Genomic DNA, 20169 nt, shown 5'->3' on the forward strand with positions numbered 1-20169 from the left:
TTTGCAAGATTACTAGTTAGCTTACAAGAAACGTTGGCATACTAACATTATGTAAAATACATAATGCTATATTTCCCACAATATACTTGTGAATCACTGCATGTCTGTCTGACTCTGTGTTGCTGTTGAGATAGGGAGTTAGGGACACACATAGATAGTAATCTAGCCTTTGACCATCATGTGTCTACAGTAGTGAGGAAATCATTCTATGTTGCGCAACTTATAAACAAAGGTATGGCATCTAAGTCCAAGGAAGTCATTGTTCCACTGTATTTAGCATTCATCAGACCTATCATTAAATACAATGCCCCATTTGGTATGTACCTAACCAGGTATATTCAACAACTGGAACAGCCACAGAGGTTTTCTACTAAAAGAATACAGGACATAAGCAAAATGTCCTATGCAGACTGCCTCAAGGCCCTATCCCTGTATTCTGTCTCCTACAGGCTTTTGAGGGGTGATCTATGCCTGGCATACAGGGCATTGTAAGACCCTACTCTGATGGACCTCCTGCATAGCCACAAAATAAACAGCACCAGAATTATCAATTCTAAAGACTTAAACCTTGCCTGTGATATAAACAGAACCTGCTGGATAGACAGGTATCTATCCCAGAAACTACACTGTCTATGGAATAGGCTCCCCATCAATGTGAAGCTGAGTTCCTTCCTAAACAATTCAAGTGCAACTTGGACATTTGGATGGGAAACTGGAACTGTATCCCTGGTTTGGCACCTATGTTTCTAATGGACACAGGTAACCTGTAAATGGTTCATCTCCCAGGCCCATGCTTATACTTCTCAAGGGTATCAGAACTTGTCAGACATTTGGGATGCATGCTAGGCTTAAAAAGGCCCGTGTGGTCATTAGCATAGTAAACACCTATGAGCCTATGAACTTATAAGCAGTGGTCATCCAGTCCACACATGGCTTAATTAATGTGGCGTAATTCTTGAAATACTAAATGAACTGCATGGAAAAAAGGAAGGAGGAATAGTACTGATTATCTGCCTAAAAGGACAAATGATGATGGTAAACAGTTATTAAGTCTGCAAATCTGATCCAAATAACATATTAGCTGTGATCTCCTCTGTATACAGCTAATTATGTAAAGTCAAGGAGGATTTTTACTGTACAAGTCATAAAATAAAATACCAGAAGAAAAAGACTTGTTGAAAAATATCAGTTATCATGCTGTACTGCTTCAGTTTCAAAAATTAGTGAATCGTTTACTTATTAATTCTTTAAGTTTGGTAATCAGATAGACAAACTTCTTTGCATTTTGTGATTAAAGAGATATAGTTGAATAATTGCTACAGTAACATTTCAGGCATATGCAAAGCAGGCCAAAATGCCCACTTTTGGGGGTAAGCATTAATGGCTTAACCCACAACAAGCAGACACTGGAGTACTCGGCCTGTGTTGCAATGGTGAGTGCTTGCCATATCAAAGGTGGCAGTCTGGCATGCATTCCACAGAGGTCCTTCTATACAGTTATTGTGTAATTATGTACTGAGATGGAGAGCAAAAACAACTGGAAAGTTATAGCAGCTGACTGTTTAGATAAGGAACGACCATCTCTACTTAAGCAACAAGGTCATGACATTAGACATGTAATTTTTCACAATGGATGAATACCTTTCAACCTCTTAGTGTAGGAAATCTGGACAAAGCCTAAAATAATGGGGCGGGGGGCAAAGGCCCCAAAAGAGGGACAGATTTAAATATTGCTCTTGTAGGCTTTAGGATTTGTGTTAGCATTCATTTTCTGAGCAATATGAATTCTGAAACTCAAATGTCATTATTTAGTGACTTCAGTCCTCAGTAACTGGCCAGAAAACCACAGATTTTATAAGGAACAATATGAGGCAAACATCTAGACTTTCTGCAAAAATCTGGACAGTTGATAGCTATGAATGGGTATCACCACTCATTGGTTATAAAATGACATTCTAACACTGGCTTCTTTCTCACTGTCATGCTTAAAATTAGAATATATGTAATTCAAGCATGTTTTGCCAGGCACTGCTTCCAGTGTTTTCCTGACTCTGAATGATAAAAATAAGCATTTTATAGAAGTCATGCACTGTAAATATGAATTTAATATTTTCTGTACAACCCAAAATTGAAACAGTACAAAGAAAATCCTGCTATATAATATGACTGTTACTAGTAAAGAAAGGAAATGATGACATTTTTATGTGCTTTCTTTCAGAGACTCATACTTAGAAAGCTTGGTCTCTTGCACTGCTCCAGAACTGATATGTGGCTACTGGAGAAGATACGAGGATCAGTGGACCACAGTGGGCTTCGAGCTAGTGATTCTGCAGAAAAGCAATCCAAGGGTGCTGCCTACAGTAATGTATTGACCCCTGACAAAATCCCAGACTTTTTCATTCCACCAAAGCTTATTGGTGGGCCTGGAGAAGCTGACACACTTGATCCAAAGCAAAAATCTAGCATGATGCCATCTACGTCTGAGCAGAACGTCTCCTCTAAAAAGCCCCAGAGTAGCCCAAGGCTTGTCAGCAGAGTGGCATCAGAGAGTAAAAACTTACTGAAGGTAGCCAGTCGGCACATTATTCAGATTGAGAGTGCTGATGACTTGACATTTGATGACTTTGACCAGGGGAACCTGAACACAAATGCTGACCCTCAGTCTCAAACAGCCATGTCCCTCCCTTATGTTCCTAAAACTCAGACTTCATATGGGTTTGCAACCCTTATGGAAAGTCCTCACACCCGTAGGAAGGAATCACTGTTTCATGGTGAGCCTAGCAGCCCTGGACAGTCTCCAACCTCCCAACGTAGGAAAGCTACCAGCAGCAAAGTAAATGGAGAAACAACACTTCTGAACCCTCCTGACATCAGCATGTCTTTAGTAAATCCTTACCGGTACTTCAGTGGTGGAGACAGTGACACATGTTCATCAGCTGAATCATCCCCCTTCAGCTCTCCTTTGCTATCAAGATCTGCATCACTGTTAAAAATGTTTAATCAAGAAGGTCAGTCCAAAGTGGCTAGAGTGAAGCAAACCTTTGCGAGGAACAGTTCTTTGTCCACAGATGAATGTAGCTCTGCAGACACTAGCCCTAATATGCCAAGACGGCTGAAATCTGCAACTTCAACAGCTGGTAGTATTGTGGCACCACTTGATGTACCAGAGCGCTTACACAAAGAGCATAAACTCCGCCTTAATAAAGGAGGAGCTGTCCGCCTTAAAGCCGAATATGATGCTTCCACTTCCCGTCTGCGGATTCGCATCATGGCAGCAGAGGATCTCTATGATAACCTTTATGATATCAAGAGCATTAACTGTTGTGTTTCTTTATATCTGAACCCAGGAAAAGTACAAAAGCAACGTAGCACCATCATAAAAAACAGCCGTAATCCCATTTTTAATGAGGACTTCTTCTTTGATGGGATCCCTGCAGCAAACATCAAGAATATGTCTCTAAAACTGAAAGTAGTCAACAAAGGTACTAGTCTAAAAAGGGACACCTTGTTGGGAGAGAAGGAACTTTCACTCTCTTCCCTGATACGTTTCTCTTAAAATAAGCATGTCTGCCTTCGCATTGTTCCTCTTCAAATAAGCATGTCTGCCTTCGCATTCCTTTTTTCACTACTGAGTCATCTGTGTACAGTACAGAAGGACAGGCCTGATTAGAGAAAAATGCTGCTTGAAGGAAGTGTGCTTCGACAGTTTGCAAACATTTCTGAACTTTGGAAACTGATAGCTGGGCACTGATTAAAGGCATAGTTGTGCTGACAGTTGTCATACTGTTCGGTTAACTTTGGTCTTTTTCCAGTGTCTCAAAAGGGTTGCTCCCTAGACTGTGTCACTCCAGCTTATTACAACACCAAGAAATTTAGTGATGGCTTCTGCAGTTTTACCTACCTTCTGATAAATTTCATTTGCTTGCTCAGGAGCATTACACAATGTTATTTTGACAGACAGAACTTGACATTGTTATGAGCTCAGGGCTGGATGGAAGAAGAAACCGTTTAGTACATCTGTTTAAGCATCCATATCCAGAGAGAACTAAAACTATATAAATTACCTTCTGTATGTAGGGAAAACAGTTAAGTTTCTCTACTCTTTCTGCCAAATTTGTATTTCTTCAGCTTGCTAATATTTTGTGTTTGATTTATTGGTTTGACTGTATCTGTTTACTGTATTTTTGTGTAGTTCTTACAAACACGACCTTTGTTTATAACTAATTTATGAACCATACGAATGGAACAGAAGGCAGCATTTGTATATTTTGTGCACAGAAAATGCTATTCTTTGGAGAAATTATGCTTCCAGGCAGTGTGTCATGCTGTTCACAGACACAAAGGGCTAACAGGTTGCTAAGTCCTTTGATCAATTAAAACAGTTTTCATGTCCCTCAAGGAGGTTAAAATATAATTTGTGAAACAGCAACAAAAACTGAACCAAACGTGCACATTTCAAGAATAGATCTACCTCGGGGATGGGCAGGGTTTTCTATGTAGCAAATTCAGACTGCAATGATTTTTAAGAATATTTCTACCCTTTTAACTTGACAGAAACACAGTGCCCTATTTATACTTGGGTCAAGCTGTTAGCCAACATGCAGCTGTTCATCGAGATGGGGAGATGTCGTACAGGTAAGGAGGTGGACCATTTGATCTCCTTTAGGGCAGAGCAAGCCACAAGCCACTATAAGACTGAACTTGGGAGTGGCCCAAGTAAGTTAGTTGTGGCATGACCTGCTCATGAGCATACATTAAGGCAAGTATAACGAGACTATTTCACTGGCAGACAATCAGCTGATAGTGGTATCATTACGCCTAAGGGGAACATAGGTCAGTGGGTGAAGATACTTATGATAGTGCACAGTAAGTTGGTGCTAAAGTGACTTTTCCATGGTACATTTACATATGGGTAGCATGATGCACCCATAAGCTCCATAAAAAAATCAACAGACTTGATTTGCCCACTGACAAACAAAGCCCCAGTCAAATGATTTGATCATGAGTAGACTGCCTGCTACTAGTAAAGCATCTTGTCTAGGAACAGCTTACTAAGTACTGTAGTAACCATAGTAGCCAGCACATTGAAGTAACAGAGGAGCATCTTCTAGTGGGCTCCTGGTGAACTCCTGATGGGAGGTGCTCTTCTCTTTCAATCCCACAATCCCATGCTATAAACAATACAACTCATTTCCTGAAGATAACATTGGAGGCATATCTGTCACCCATTTTTGTAAGGACTGTATGACAAAGTGGGGGAACTGAGAAGGAAATTAGGGTTTCTATATTTCCAGGCCTTTCTGCATTTGTTAGAGCACACTGCCTGGAAACCAGGGCTGAACCAGCCCCCCCTTATCTCTCTTGTGGGTCTGTCTCAGCATGCTTTGACTTTGCTCTTGGTCATGGGCATGACAGCCGAAGGCCCAAAACCAGAGAAGGCATGTCTTGGTAAAGAACCCTTTATTGTATGCATTGGACTATGGTGTCTCACTGTTGTACAATGTTCTCATGAGGAGCAGTGTTTTCTCAATGTATAAAACGTCTGAGTGCAAGCACTGATGTGTTTTATCTACAACTGTAAAAGACTGTATAAAAAAATGACTGCTACTGTGTAAAAGCGGATGCCTCTGTGTATTCTCAAAAATGTGCCAAGCTGTATGACATTAAAAATATTTTGATACTGACATAGGATTTGTGAGTTTCCACAGTTAAGTGATACTGATTACATAGCACTGTGAGAAGCTAAGGACACTATGGAAATGTGATTGATCACTCTATGTTCTACAGGAAACTCCATTATCTCCAGTGAGACTAATCATTTAAAATGTAAAGAAACCACTGCAGTTTTAAGCATTTCTAAGTAGTTGCCAGATGCCATAAGTAGAAGCTGGAAAGCTACATTACTTAAATTGATTTACCATGTAGTCAGTTCGTCTATTTTTCTGAAGAAACCAGCATCATAAAAAAAATAGTGACTAAGAAAGCATCATAACTGACTCCATATAACTGAAAAAAGCTATTCTACATAGACATGCTTACAATATCCTGTTTCCCAGTATTTTCTCAGATATTCTAAGAAATGTATGTGAACATATTGAATTTCAGGAATGACATATCTCATTATCATAGAACCTCTGCCTACAAAATGAAACCGTAAAAGTGTATTTTTACAGTTTGTGAAAACACACAGGAAATTACTGTTTAACTTTCAAATGCTGAGTTTTTCTTTACATGTTGATGTCCAATACATTAGATTGTGTTTTGACATTTTTTTTTACATACTTTCATTTTAGACAACTTCTTTCAGCTCATTTCTTGTTTAAAACCAATTCCATCTTTTCTGGTAGCATAGAGTGTTTAAACCTGTGACCGTCTTTGTTATTAACCTCTGGGGTTTTCCCAACTGTTTGATATGTCTGGTGAGGTAAAGATCAGTGCTGAATACAAGATATTCCCTTAATGATCAGCTGCACTGAGTAGAAGGACTTCCTGAGAATCATCAGTAAATGGTGAACAAAGAAGAAGGAATTATCAACACAATTCCCAGGACTTTAACTACATTTTCATTTCAAAGTAGGATATTGTCAGTGCTGTAAGCTGTGGGGATGGTTCTCTGGCCAAATGAGACAGTATTGCATTATTGAACATTTATTTTAAGCACATTTTCAGTACACCAGACATTTAAAGGTGTAAATTCCTGCTGGATGACTTCTGTGTCAAAGGGGGATTTGACAAGAACTTCCAGTTTTTAGCCATCCGCAAACTTAGTCAGCTATAAGTCTTGGTTTTTAGTCTGTCAGTCAGAGAAGTAAATTCCAAACAAAAGCAGTACCAAGACTAAGCCTTGTGGAACACCACTGCTCACATTTATATTCTCTGATGCTGCCCCTGCCACCCTAACTATGGAGGTTTTGTCTTTTCCCCCAATTAGCCATCCATCTTACCACATAGCGGTCTATTTATAATGCATTTAGTTTATTAATTCTGCTGTCATGGGGAATGGTGTCAAATGCTTTGGTGAAAAAAAGATTAGCTGTGTGTACATTGTGACCGCTGTCAACAGCTTGCATTACCTTTTCAAAGAAGTTTACAAGGTTTATTAGTCAGGCTCTACCTATTGCAAAACCAAAGTGTTACAGGTTTAGCCTGAGGAGACTTTTAATGTCTGTTTAATCCAGCCTATTATAATATGTTCCATGGCCTTGCTAATTATACTTATCAGGCTAATGGACCTATAGATCTGCAGAATGTATTAGGGTCATATTTACGTAGTGACGTCACCAGTGCTGTACGCAGTACCTCTGAACTTTGCACAGAAACGTGTGCTGCCTACATGTTGATGGTCTTCCATGCATATACTCTCCTGTAATGCTACCTAACAGAGGGCCAAGAACATTGGATCCACACATAGCCAGTCAAGCAGTTAGGCATGCCACCTGCCTAGGATATGTGCTGAATTTAATTGCACTTTCTACCCTTCATAGAGCCATGCAGCTGTAGAACAAGGGACATAAATGGCATCTTGATAGCTGTCATTTCTTAAAGATGGAAGGCTGGACACACACACACACACACACACACACACACACACACATATATATAAATATATATATATATATATATATATATATATATATATATATATATATATGTACACAAGCATGCATACATTTTTTACAGGCAATTTATCTTTTTAAATACAAGTACTTAGCACAATCCTAGAATCTCTTACTCTGTGCATAACAGAAAAATGCGCTGTAAGATGAAGTCTGGCGTTTGACTGCAGGCTGTCATCAACCTGCATTTCAGCATGTTGATGGGCAGACTTTTAACAGAAGTCACTATGTGGTGATACTTGATATTGTTTGTAGGTCCTCTGCTTCTGCACAGCTATGAAGTTGGGAGTAACTGTAAGCACCTCCTATGTTCACCTGGCTTTTATTCATACAAAACTTCTATCACCTAATCAGAACAGAAATCTGTATGAAAGTGATTGACTACTCCTAGAGCCAATGAAAAAATGATTATTACATTTATTTTGCATCATAATTAAGTCAATCATGTCTCTGTTCCCTACCATTCACCACCCATGCTGCGATTAGGTTTAGGACTTTGTATTTCTGCAGTGCATTGGACAAGAAGTGTCCTCAGATGTGCTGCCTGCTGAGATGCCAAGCATGTATGATTTTGCATATTTTTGCAACTTATGTGCCCAAGTGGATATCATATCAACCCCAGGTTTTGAAAATTCCACCATCAAAATCCCAGTGAATTTTATTTTTTATTCCATTTTCATATTTATTTACACTTGTTAACCGGATTAGTGCACAGATCTCAATTTGGGCATTTTCAGATTCAGCCCAGGAATACTTCCTTGAAGAAAGCGGATCACTGCATTTGTGATTATTCCTCAAATGAGTCCTGTATAGTATATTGAAACTGAGAAGCCCTATGCTGCCACAGTATGGGGATATGTTAGCTTGTCTGGGAAGTCTGAGAATTCCTCATGACCCACTAGTTTTAGGACTTTATCATGTAATTGTACAATCTGACATTACATGGATGATTATGATCGGGTTGACGATAATAACTTGTTTATCATGTGTTTGAGACATGGACGCCAAGAAATTCACCTCAAGATCCAATCAGAATTCTTTGTAGTGCATGAAGCTTTATCTGCTCAATGTACTATTAGTTACAGAAAAAAATGTTAAAGTGTTTTGCCGACTTTGAAAGCCATAAAGCACTTAGCAAGATCTGTTAAAAAGACAGTGTAACATAATGCCTCTGAAATGTCCAGATTTTCACAGTATATTCAGATTTTTGCCTCATAAGATTGGTCTTTTCCTCATAAGGTCTTTGTTTTTTTAGAAAAATCACTGAGGATTGAAGGCACTAAATAATGACATACATTTGAGTTCCAGACTTTGTATCCTTCAGAAAATGCAGGTGAACACACATCCAGTTATTCCAGTTGTTTTCTAAATTTATAAGAGGAAGGGACACTTTATCAGTATGGACAGCAGGCAGAAACAGATCTGCTTTTCTTTTATTCTGCCAGTGTCTTCACTAGTCAGTACTGGCAGATTTGACTACCTAGTGCAACACCCTCTCCCCTGGCAGTGGTTACTTAACATTTATAAGATTGGGTCTCAGGCTATAGTAGCAATTTGTCTTTTGCGAGTAAGCACCATGCTCAATGAACTGCATATTTTTTCTATTGTAGAATGTAGCATTATGAGGATAAATGATTGTCCTATGGCATGGAATGAGACATGGTTTCAGGAAGAAAATCCCTACTTTGACCATTTAAAATTGGGCTTGCAACATAATGATTACTTAACACCCTCCCCGAAAGTGATATCTTGTTTGCAGCTGCATGCAAAACGCTTAACTGGACCAAAGATTCTCACTAAGTGTGCAGGACACTTATTATATTTTAATGTGTCATATAGTATAAAAAATACAGTCTTCATTCTCTTTTTTCATAAGTCAGCTACTGTATCATAAAAATCAGCAGCTCAAAAATGAATATTCTACCTGAAACTTGTAAGCTTATACATGGCAAACAATAGATTACATTTCAGATGCCCAAATGACACTACATCATTCACTTTCATGACACAACTTACCTTAAAATCAGATTTCAAAGATGTGTGAAATCACTAATATATATCCATCCCTCCATCTACAACCCCTTTTCCTAATTTATCAAATAGGGTGGGGGTGTCATATATGTGTATTATCTATCTATCTATCTGTCTATATATATGTGTGTGTGTGTGTGTGTGTGTGTGTGTGTGTGTGTGTGTGTGTGTGTGTGTGTGTGTGTGTGTGTGTGTGTGTGTGTGTGTGCATTATCTCTCTCTCTCTCTTTATATACATACATGTATATAGGTCTACCGTTCTTCATCGAATTCACATTTCTCTGAATGTTGGATAAGCAATTCCACTGTTACAAAAACTCACTAGTCTGGAAGCTCAGTATGTCGAAGGTTGTTTTACCAAAACATACTGTTGTTGGTGTGACACGTACCAGTGTATAGTGTTTTTGTACCTTCTCATCTAGTGTTGCAGTTTTCTGGCATGGCGGATACACCAGTAGGTAAAACATTATTCAGGATATGGAGAAGTCTTTTGAAAATGCTCATAGCTTTTAAGTGGAGATTGCACTACATTAAGGATTGGGAAATCTACTCTTGTTGCACTGTAATGCGATCTCAGAGTTGGTACATATAATTTGCAGGGGTGGGGGTGCAGGGGGGCTTGACCCCTGCAAAAATGTTAGACTATCTGTGTTTCAGTATTTCTGTGTTTTACTTAATTGCTGTTTAGGTGTTGTGCAGTTTGGCAGTACGAACTTTCGGACTAGTGAATTTTTGGAACAACGGAGTCACTTAAATGACATTCGGAGAAACGTGAATTCGATGAAGAAGAGTAGACCCATATATATATATATATATATATATATATATATATATATATATATATATATATATATATATATATACACACACAGACACACACACACCATAGAGGGAGCAAGAGAGAGAGAGAGAGAGGGGTTGTGGCCCTCCTCCACCTCATCCAACACCTATCTAAATATACCAACTCTGAGGTCACTGTACATCAGAATAACTTATACTTGGTGTTGAAGCTTCTACATTTTATTTTTGGGCAACTGTTTGTTAAAGTGAAACTTAAGGTCAGGATCATTTAGTCTTATAAAATAAAACTGTAACAATAGAGTTAACACTACACTATACTACAATGTATATTATATACTTTACATATAAATGATATTAGACCATACTGCACTATGTAATTAGTATCATAATAATCTATGGATTACTAAAATGTGTATGTAAAATGATCCTAAACAATACTACACATCATACGGTTAAGTTGCATGTTGACAAATCTACAGCAGTTCTGAAGTTGTACTAAACTGGGCTATGCACAACACAGAATTTACAGAAATGGGAAACATTACACTAAGATACACTCATGAGTTTTCAGTGAAGTGGTACTTTAATGATAACACTGTGGTGTGCTTTAAAAAGTATTTATTTAATTTAGCTAGTTTTGTTCAGTAGGAAACTTAGTGAGCCTGTGACTGTTTCCCAGGGCAGACCAATGCAATTCTTGCCAGACTATTAGGAAAAGTCTCCTGCTATTATTTGAGTAAGTGCCTTGACAACAATACTCCCCTGCAGAGTCATAATGTCAGGCTGATGAGATGTTGGTTTTGTTTGTCATCAAAAGGAAGGCACCTCAGAAGTACAGAAACCCACCACCTCCTGAAGTGCAATATCACTAGTGGTTTATATTACACTACACTGCACATTTTTTAGTGATTGTAAAGAAGAGAAGTTTCACACACAGGTGATTTTTATAATATACTTTGAATATGAGTAAGTTATATAGACTAGGATAGCTTTTTTTGTAGTAGTGTATTTCTTATTGAGTTTTTTGCCCTCATGCCTTACAACTTGTCTGTTAGTTATTGAGGGAAATTTGGTTGGGTGCTACCCTACTGACCACATTTCTTCAATGCTAGTTTTTTCACTAATTTTCTCTGAAGCAGCGTTATGCGTACAAAGCTGCTTTTCCTTTATTTTTAGGGATTTTCTACTTTTGCCATTGTTGTGCAATTGTCTAGTTAGTTGTGTCTTTCGGCTTTTCTTGGTTAGGGGTTGCCACAGCTAAACTCTGTTCCGCTAATGATTGGCAGTATATTTTTACGTGCCGAATTGCCAGCCCTGACGCACAGCCTGAAACGAAGGTACGCCCATTCATGCAGGTCTCCAGACAGAAGACGCTCTAGCTGAGAATCGAACGGGACAACGTCTTACTGACAGGTGACAATGCTACCGCAGCACCACCACCGCAGTTTGCAATTGTCTAGTTAGTATATACATATATATATATATATAAAAAGCAAGCTACACATGTGTACAAATATGTATAGATACATAAAAAGGCTTGTACCCATGCAAAAACAGTGTTTTGTTTTCTTAGTTTCTCCAAGTCTTTTGAGTTTCTAGTACCATGACAGGGCTGGACCCCATTCCTAAGTCGAAGTCTGATCAAAGTTCATCAAAGTTCTCTTCACAATATCCACAATGTGCCCAGAATTGACTCATTCTGTAATTCATATTGAGTTACATGTATAGGTAGCATATCTAAATAAGACTGTGCATTCTTTTCTATGAGACCCATTGCTCCTACCACTACTGGGACTGTCTTGATATCTTTCTTCCACATTGCCCTCATTTCTGCCTGGTATTTTATGAGTTTGTGCCTGTCATTACATAAGACACTATAATCACTGGGTGTAGCAATTTCAAAGATCAGTGCTACTTTTGTCTTCTTTTCATGGATTACTATATCTGGTTTTCTCACATCTGTTTTTTGAACAGTTGGTAATGGGTGATCCCATGTGATATACACATCATCTTCTTCTTCTTCTTCTTCTTCTTTTGGCTTTTTCCCGGTTAGAGGTCGCCACAGCGGATCACCTTGTCCGCACATTGAATGGCAGTAGAGTTTTACGGTGTCGAGTTGCCAGCCCGGCGCCCAACCTTCCACAGAAGGCACACTCACACGCACACCTAGGGCCAATTTAGAGTATCCAATCCACCTGCAGCATGTCTTTGGGATGTGGGAGGAAACCGGAGCACCCGGAGGAAACCCACGCAACCACATGGAGGACATGCAGACTCCGCACAGAAGGCACCCCAGCCAAGGATCGAACCGGAGAACTTCTTGCTGTGAGGCGGCAATGCTAACCACTGCACCACAGTGGCCGCCCGTGATATACACATCATCATTCTCTGTAAAGTTTTGTGGTTTATCTTTCCAGTGCTTTTCAGCTACTTCAATATTTTAATGTTTGCACAACCCCCAGTGCAACAGTTTTGCCACACTATTATGTCTTTCAGTATACAGGCCTTCTGCCATTAGTGTAGGACACCTAACAACAAGATGTGTGACTTTTTTTCTAGTTTTGTTGTACCAAACCTGCATTTGTCTGTTTCTCCAACATGTTTAATGGACTTTGTAAACCAATGTATGCATAGTCCACTATCCTGGGCTGCCAATATTAACCTTTCATCTTCTGGCTTAATTTCATCTTTCCTTATCTATTCCTGCATCATACCCTCACCAACATGAGGTTGTTTCAAGAGTTTTCTGTACTTGCAACTATATTTATGCCTTTTCAACATTTCTTACCTTCTCATCTAATCCCTTTCCTTACATTCTTTCTTTTGTTTTTTGGTGCATTCAGATGCTGCCTGATTTTTGTCTACTTCTGCTTTGATTTCCACTTCCTTTTGACACTGACACACTTCTGCTAAACTAAGCATCTTAGACATCTACTCCTCGTGTTATAAAACTTTCACTATGTTTGGATGTTGTGAGGCCAGCAGATATATATGCAGTCCTAAAATTGCAAATCTCTACATATAATCAATTTTGAGTAGGACATACCTCCTTCAGAACGAGGTATATATAATTTTGGTATACACTGCTTTTTATATATCATTTGATAAGAGTGAACCATATTTCTTATTTTCCTGTCCAACTAATCCAATACCTTTTGGTGCCAGTCAATCATCCCAAAACTAGAAGTTAGAACAGGAAGAGCAAATTGGTTTATAGCTTGGACTTTGTTCCTAGATGTAAGGGTTGTTTTCAGTATTAATTTTAGTCTTTTAAAATATTTCTTTCTGATCTTTGTTTGCATTAATTCATGTCTTATTATCAATCTTTCATCAATTCCCAAATATTTGTACACCTCCCCCTGCTCATGTTCCTTTATATCACATTCCTGTCCCAGATTGGTATTTTCTTGGTACTGTAACTTTCCTGCTTTAAATGTTGCTTCTACATATTTATTGTGATCAAATGACAGTCTTACATCATCTGAGAAAGTTTTGACCACTTGCAGTTGCGCTTTCAGCGACTCATCTGATGAACTATAGAGTTTTAAATCATCCACAAAAAGAAGATGAGAAGTCTTTACTGTTAGGTAAACAGCTTAACAGGTTAAGGGCAAGACAAAAGAGAAGCGGTGATAAAGAGTCAACCTGGAATATCCTCTTTGAATTTTTATCCCTGGGATAACAATTTGTCCTTTATCATAGTTTAACTGTCAAGTAGTTTGCCACTGTTTCATGGTCACTGTAATGTTATTGATCAGTGTAGGATATATCTGGTATATCTATATCTATTCCTTTATCCATGAATGTAGGATATTGTTAAATTTTTTAACTCTACCCATGCTATACTCAGATTCTTCCCTTTTTTACAATTCTCCATTGTGACTTTATTAAAGAATCTCTGTTCCATAGAACTTTCTTTTGTAAACCTTTTGTTTTGTTGCCATGACTGAATTTTCTTCTAGATGACTATAAACTCTGTCAGAATCAATTCCAGTATATAGTTTATACATCATCGGAAAGCAAATTATTGGTCTATAGTTTTTAGGATAACTTGCAGGTACACTCTTAAGGAGTATTATTTTTCCTGTTGTTAACCAGGATGGTGTTTGTTCGGAATGCACTTATAAGGAGTTTATACTCAGGGCTAAATTTATTTATTTATTATTTATTTTACATTTATTTATGGGGATAGTCCGACTGGATACATGTCAGTTTGTAAATTCTAATTGCTTGCTTAATTAATTAATTTGTTAATCAAATTGAGGAAGGTATATATACACCCTGACTGTGTTTTTAAATTGCCTGAGGAAGTTTGCGGAAAGAGCAAATGAAAAGCACTTAACATTATAATAAACCTTTCATTCTCATTGGTGTACTATTGATTTTGCTTTTACCCGGTTTACTGCATTACTGGTTTGGAGTTTTTCTTGTTCTTTTTCCGACTGGACACATGTCCATTTTCAGCAGAGGCCCGGGGAGAAAAGCTCCACAAAGACAAAGTTACATAGATTACACAGAAGTTAGCAAACAATTATAAAAACAAAGTGATTATATACAATGGGTTAGTAGTGTTCCCTAGTAGGCACTCACAATTGTCATGGACAGACAATTAAAAGTAAGAGACATCAGATTGGAAGCAGAGCTTGGTGATGTAGTTACAAGTTATGATAATTGCAGAATATGCTTTTAGTTTATAACTTAATCAGAGTTGGTACATGGGCATAGCCAATTCACTTTGCGATATTGTTTGAGGTTTTTTTAAGAGACTTTTGGAGGATTGTAAGATTATATAGTTTGGCAATGAATTCCAGGTTTTGCCAATGAAGTTGGCAAACAGGGATTCACCAGCAGAGTTATTAGCTTTGTGGGTTTGGACCAGTAGTTTATCGGCTGACTGTAGGGATCTTAGATTGCTATATGGCTTAATAATATTTTTAAGTGAGGGGGTATCCTCAGGGTGGTACAAAATTTTGTGCGCTATTTAGAGTTGATTGAATTGAATTAAGCTGGGCAGTTCTAGCCACTCTAGTTGTTTAAGGTTCTGGCAGTGGTGGGTTTTATAGGTGGAGCCAGTGGCGAATCTGGCAATATGATTGTAGCTATGGGACAGCTTACCTAGTTCGGATTTGTTGAGGTTTGAGAGTACAGGCGAGGCATATAAGAGAGTAGAGAGTAGTTGTGATCGGGCGATTGCAGTCCTAGCTAGTAGGGTTAAAAATGTCTTGTTTATATACAGTGATCCAAGCTTCTTATTGATGGTCTGTATGGTTTTGTTGACCTGTAGGTCAAATTTGAGATTATTGTCTATGATAACCCCTAGCAGTTTGGTGTGATTATCTGGGGAAATAGTGGTACCATTGTTAAATGTGACAGAGAATGAAAGTGTGGTGGATCTACTAGTGGGAGAGAAGAGTAGAAGTTTAGTTTTATTGGGGTTCAGAAGTAGGTGTTGGTTGGTGAGCCAGTTCTCGATAGTGTTAAATGTATTTGCGTTAAGATTTGCAAGTCGGATGGGGAGGTGGCTGAGTAGATGAGAGTGGAATCATCTGCGTATTGGATGCAGGTGGCTTTAGGGATAGCAATGTGGAGGTTGTTGATAAAAATAGAGAAGAGTAGTGGACTTAGTATGGACCCTTGAGGGACACCAAGTGTGAGAGGTAACTGGCTGGAGAGTTTGCCCTGCCATAGTACAACCTGCTGTCTACCAGTCAGGTAGGACTGGAACCACTGGATAGCAGGCTTGTTGAGGGAAATAGATTTTAGTGAAAGAATGAGAAGTTCATGGTTGACCATGTCAAAGGCTTTTGATAGGTCAAGAAAGAGGGCAGAGGTTAGCCTATTGTCATTCCTGGTTTGGTTTATGGCAGTAGTAAAGGAAAGGATAACTGAGGTGGTGCTGTGGTATGGCCTGAAACCATGCTGGGAGTTGGATAGTAAGTTATTCTGTGAAAGGTATTGCATTAGTTGCTTGTGTACACATTTCTCCATTACTGTGGCTAGTGGGGAAAGAATGGCAATGGGTCTATAGTTGGATATGTCTGAGGAGCTACCACCTTTATGGAGTGGGATGACGTGAGATATTTTCCAGAGGGAGGGGATAGCATTTTCGGATAAGGTTCTGTTGATGAGGATAGATATGGGATATGCAATGGCATCTGCAGCTATTTGCAGGTACTCTGCAGGGAGGAGGTCAGCAGCGAGCGTGGTAGGTTTTAGATTTTTTAGATGTGTTTTGATAAAACTAGTGGATATTAGTTGGAAGCCAAATTCTGGGTGATTATTAGGTAGATTAGGCATATGGTTTAAGTTAGAGGGGGTTAGTTGATTTGCTAGGGATTGGATTGTTTCAGTGAAAAAGTTATTAAAGGTGCTAGCTATTGTCTCTGGGGAGCTATGGGTGTAGTTAGCTGTGGTTGGGGTGGTGGAGTGACCTGGACAAAGTAGTTGATTTAAGCCTGCCCAGAACTTTTGAGGGTTGTTGTGGTGTTTTTGTAGGAGATTTTGGTAGAAGCTTTTTTTATCCAGTAAAATAGAATTTTTTGTATCATTCCTGAGTTGACGATATTTTAGATGGTCAAGTGGGGCTTTGGTTGTTCTCCAGCTGGCCCAGGCTCTGTTTCTAGTTTTGATTTTTGCTTTGGTATCTTTTGTGAGCCATGGTGCTGTATTTGATCTAGTTTTTATTGTACGTGCTGGAGCATGGGAATCAAGGATACTTAGGAATTTAGTGTTAAAGTGATCTATGGCCTCCTCTAATGTTAGATTTTTTAGTTTTGACCAGTCAACTGCTTTTAATTCATTTTGGAATATAGCGGCATCAACGTTTTTCCTTTTTCTAAATGTTTTATATTTGAGCTGGTGAGGGTTTCCTGCCTTATGTTTTATGATATAGGTTAAACAATGGTCACTGAGGTCATCAGGGAGAGTACCAGCTGTGTACAGTTGGGGTTGGTTATTAACTAGGATGCAGTCTAGAATACTTTCCTTGTTGGTTGATTTGTTTATCCTATTGGGAGAGGTTATGGTCTGTTTAAACACAGATAAGTTTATATGAGTGGGGGGGGGGGTCGGAAGAGCAGGGGTGCCAGTCAGTGTTAAAATCACCAAGAACTATGGTTTCTTGGAGATAGGTAGTGGATAACCAGTAAAGGAGATCTTCTAGGGTATTTAGGTTGTTGCCTGGTGGAGTGTATGCACAGACGATGTTCAAGTGTTTGTTTTGGTTAATCTGTAGCTTGGTTATGAGGAGTTCCGCGTTATTGAATTGGGGAGGTTGAATGGTGTCTCTGTTAACAGTTAGAGTATTTTTGTAAAGGACTGCTATCCCACCTGCTTTCCTTGTAGCACAGCCTAACCGGTGAATATTGTATCCTGGAGGTAGTATCTCATTGTCAGTAGTACTGGGTTTTAGCCAGGTGTCCGTAAGACACATAATGTCTGGGGAGTGGGTTGCTAGGAGGGCGTGTAGGTTTGGAATCTTATTGTTAATACTTCTAATATTTAGGTGCAATGCTAGGAGGGAACTAGTGGGAGTATTCATGGGTAGCTTGACTGTGGGGGTTGTGGTAGGGGAGTGGAGGTTATTGGGTGTAGGTTAGCCAGGGCTGGGATGAATGTCTCCATGTGTTATAAGGTTATAGTGACAGGATATTCTAAATCTAAATCTTCATTTAAAGATGTTACTGCATCTGAGCCTTGAGTTTTCCATTTAGGAGCTTTTCTTAATTTTATTTAAATTTTTCTGGCTGTTACTTCATCCCATTTTATATCATGTACATTTGAACTTCTTACCGTTTCTTTTACTTCTGTCCATTCAGCATCTTTGTTTATGTTCCACATGATCTTTATAGATATTTCTCCAAAATGTGTATATTTCTTCTTATTTTTGGTTGTGTTTTTATTCCTTTTGCTTTCTTCCCTATTCTCTATACAACTTTTTGGGGTCATCAATGAATTGCTTATTTTGTACTTTTCCTTTATATTTATCTGTATATCTTCTATGTTTTATGCCTGTTCTTATATCTTCAGTTTATTATTTGCAATGGTGTGTGATAAATCCTGGTCTGTTTTGATACTGCACATTCATTTTATCATGGCTATCTTTCTAGGTATTTTTATTGAGCTGTTTCCTCTTCTATATTCTTATGACAGTAGCACTTCTTGTCTTATTTGTGTAATACTTTTCTCTAGTCAATATATTTCTATGATGACATTTGATTTCTTCCCTTCCTTTCCCTTCTTGTCCTGTGTTTTTGATGTAAGACTTTATCTATTATTAATTTAGCTGCACAGTAATATACCCTATTTACTTCTGTTATATCACATGATTTCTGTTAAAAGTCTCGATTACTGCATTCATTTATTTCATCAGACTTCTAACATTTTGGGTTTTATTTTTTATTTATTTTTGTAATCTATTCCTTTTATCAATGTTAATATGTCTAGCCATATATATTAGATCAAGCAACTCTTCCCTCAGATTTTTTTTAAACAGAGGGCACATTCTTTGTTCTTTGTTTCCTTTGGGTATTCTACAGAAAGTTCCAGAACATTTACTTGTACCATATTCTCTTCAGCTGCATCCTTCATCCTCCATTGCTTTTTCATATGGAAACTCACTGTCCTATCATGAACAAAATTGCTTCTGAGTTGACACTGCTTCCTGATCCTTCCCTTGCTGTGCAACACCAACTGAGCTTTTACACTGGTTTTCTACTGAAGGTTCCAGACTATCTTCATGTGACAAATGATCAGATGCTTCCCATTCTACTTGTTTCTCCTCAATTTGGGGACTCATTGTTCCATCATGCTATGAAGTTACCAGAGATGGATTTTCTACACTAAATCATTCACTTCACAGGTAATCCATAACTTCAGTTTCTATTTCTTTAACTTTTCCATCACTTATCCTCTTTTTTACTTTCCCTTTTGTTTTCTTATTTTTCATATTGTGAAATTTTCCATATCTGGATGCCTTTGTTTGAATTTCTCTTTAAATATCTCTATTGCTGTTTTTTTATTAGTTTTGCTTTCTCTTTTGCATATATATTGTACCATATTAAATCTATTTTTCTTTCCTATATCCATATTTCTTCTTCATATATCTCCTGCTCCCCATGTTTCTTCTTAGTTTCGGGACTCATTGTTCCATCATGCTGTGACATCATTTCTATTAGAATTTCTACACCAAATCCTTTACATCACAGGTATTCCATAACTTTAGCTTCTATTTGTAGTGTATTTACTCCATATCTGATGCCTCTGCTTGTTTTTCTCATCAAATATCTTCGGAACTGCTTTTTTTATATTGATTAGTTTGGTTTCTCCTTTGCATAAACATTACACCATATCAGATCTGTGTTTCTTTCCCATGGCCATGTTTCTTTTTTATACTTTTCAAAAATCTCTAGGTTTTATTCTTTATATCTTCACACTTCTTTAGTCACTTCTTTTCCCAATATTTCTTGATCTATATAATGTTTTTCAAGGAACTGTTGCTGTTGTATTAATGAACACAAATTTGCATTTGAAGCTTTTGACAAATTTTCTTGTGCAAGTATTTTTCCTTCCTCTAATTTCTCTCTTAATCTTTCTGAATATCATCTATCTTGAAATTCTGGGCTTCTTGCATAATAGTAACAATACATAATGTCTTTCTAATCCTCAATAGTCTACTCTATCATATTTAGGGCTCTTTTTGGCCTGTCAGTTGTTGTGGTTT

General features: G+C 38.1%; 1 protein-coding gene across 2 annotated transcripts in view; it reads left to right on the forward strand.

Moving 5' to 3' along the window:
• The window catches only part of C2CD4C (C2 calcium dependent domain containing 4C), a 166957-nt gene extending 161273 nt beyond the window's left edge, over positions 1-5684 (forward strand). For both annotated transcript variants that reach the window (XM_044053903.1, XM_044053904.1), the window contains exon 2: positions 2219-5684. In XM_044053903.1, the coding sequence (XP_043909838.1) occupies positions 2267-3556 (1290 nt within the window). In that variant the 5' untranslated portion in view covers positions 2219-2266 and the 3' untranslated portion in view covers positions 3557-5684. The remainder of the gene's footprint in view (positions 1-2218) is intronic.
• The last annotated feature ends 14485 nt before the right edge of the window (positions 5685-20169 follow it).

Source organism: Protopterus annectens, chromosome 13.part0 (genome assembly GCF_019279795.1).
Source record: "Protopterus annectens isolate FY-2018-M chromosome 13.part0, PAN1.0, whole genome shotgun sequence".
NCBI lineage: Eukaryota > Metazoa > Chordata > Ceratodontiformes > Protopteridae > Protopterus > Protopterus annectens.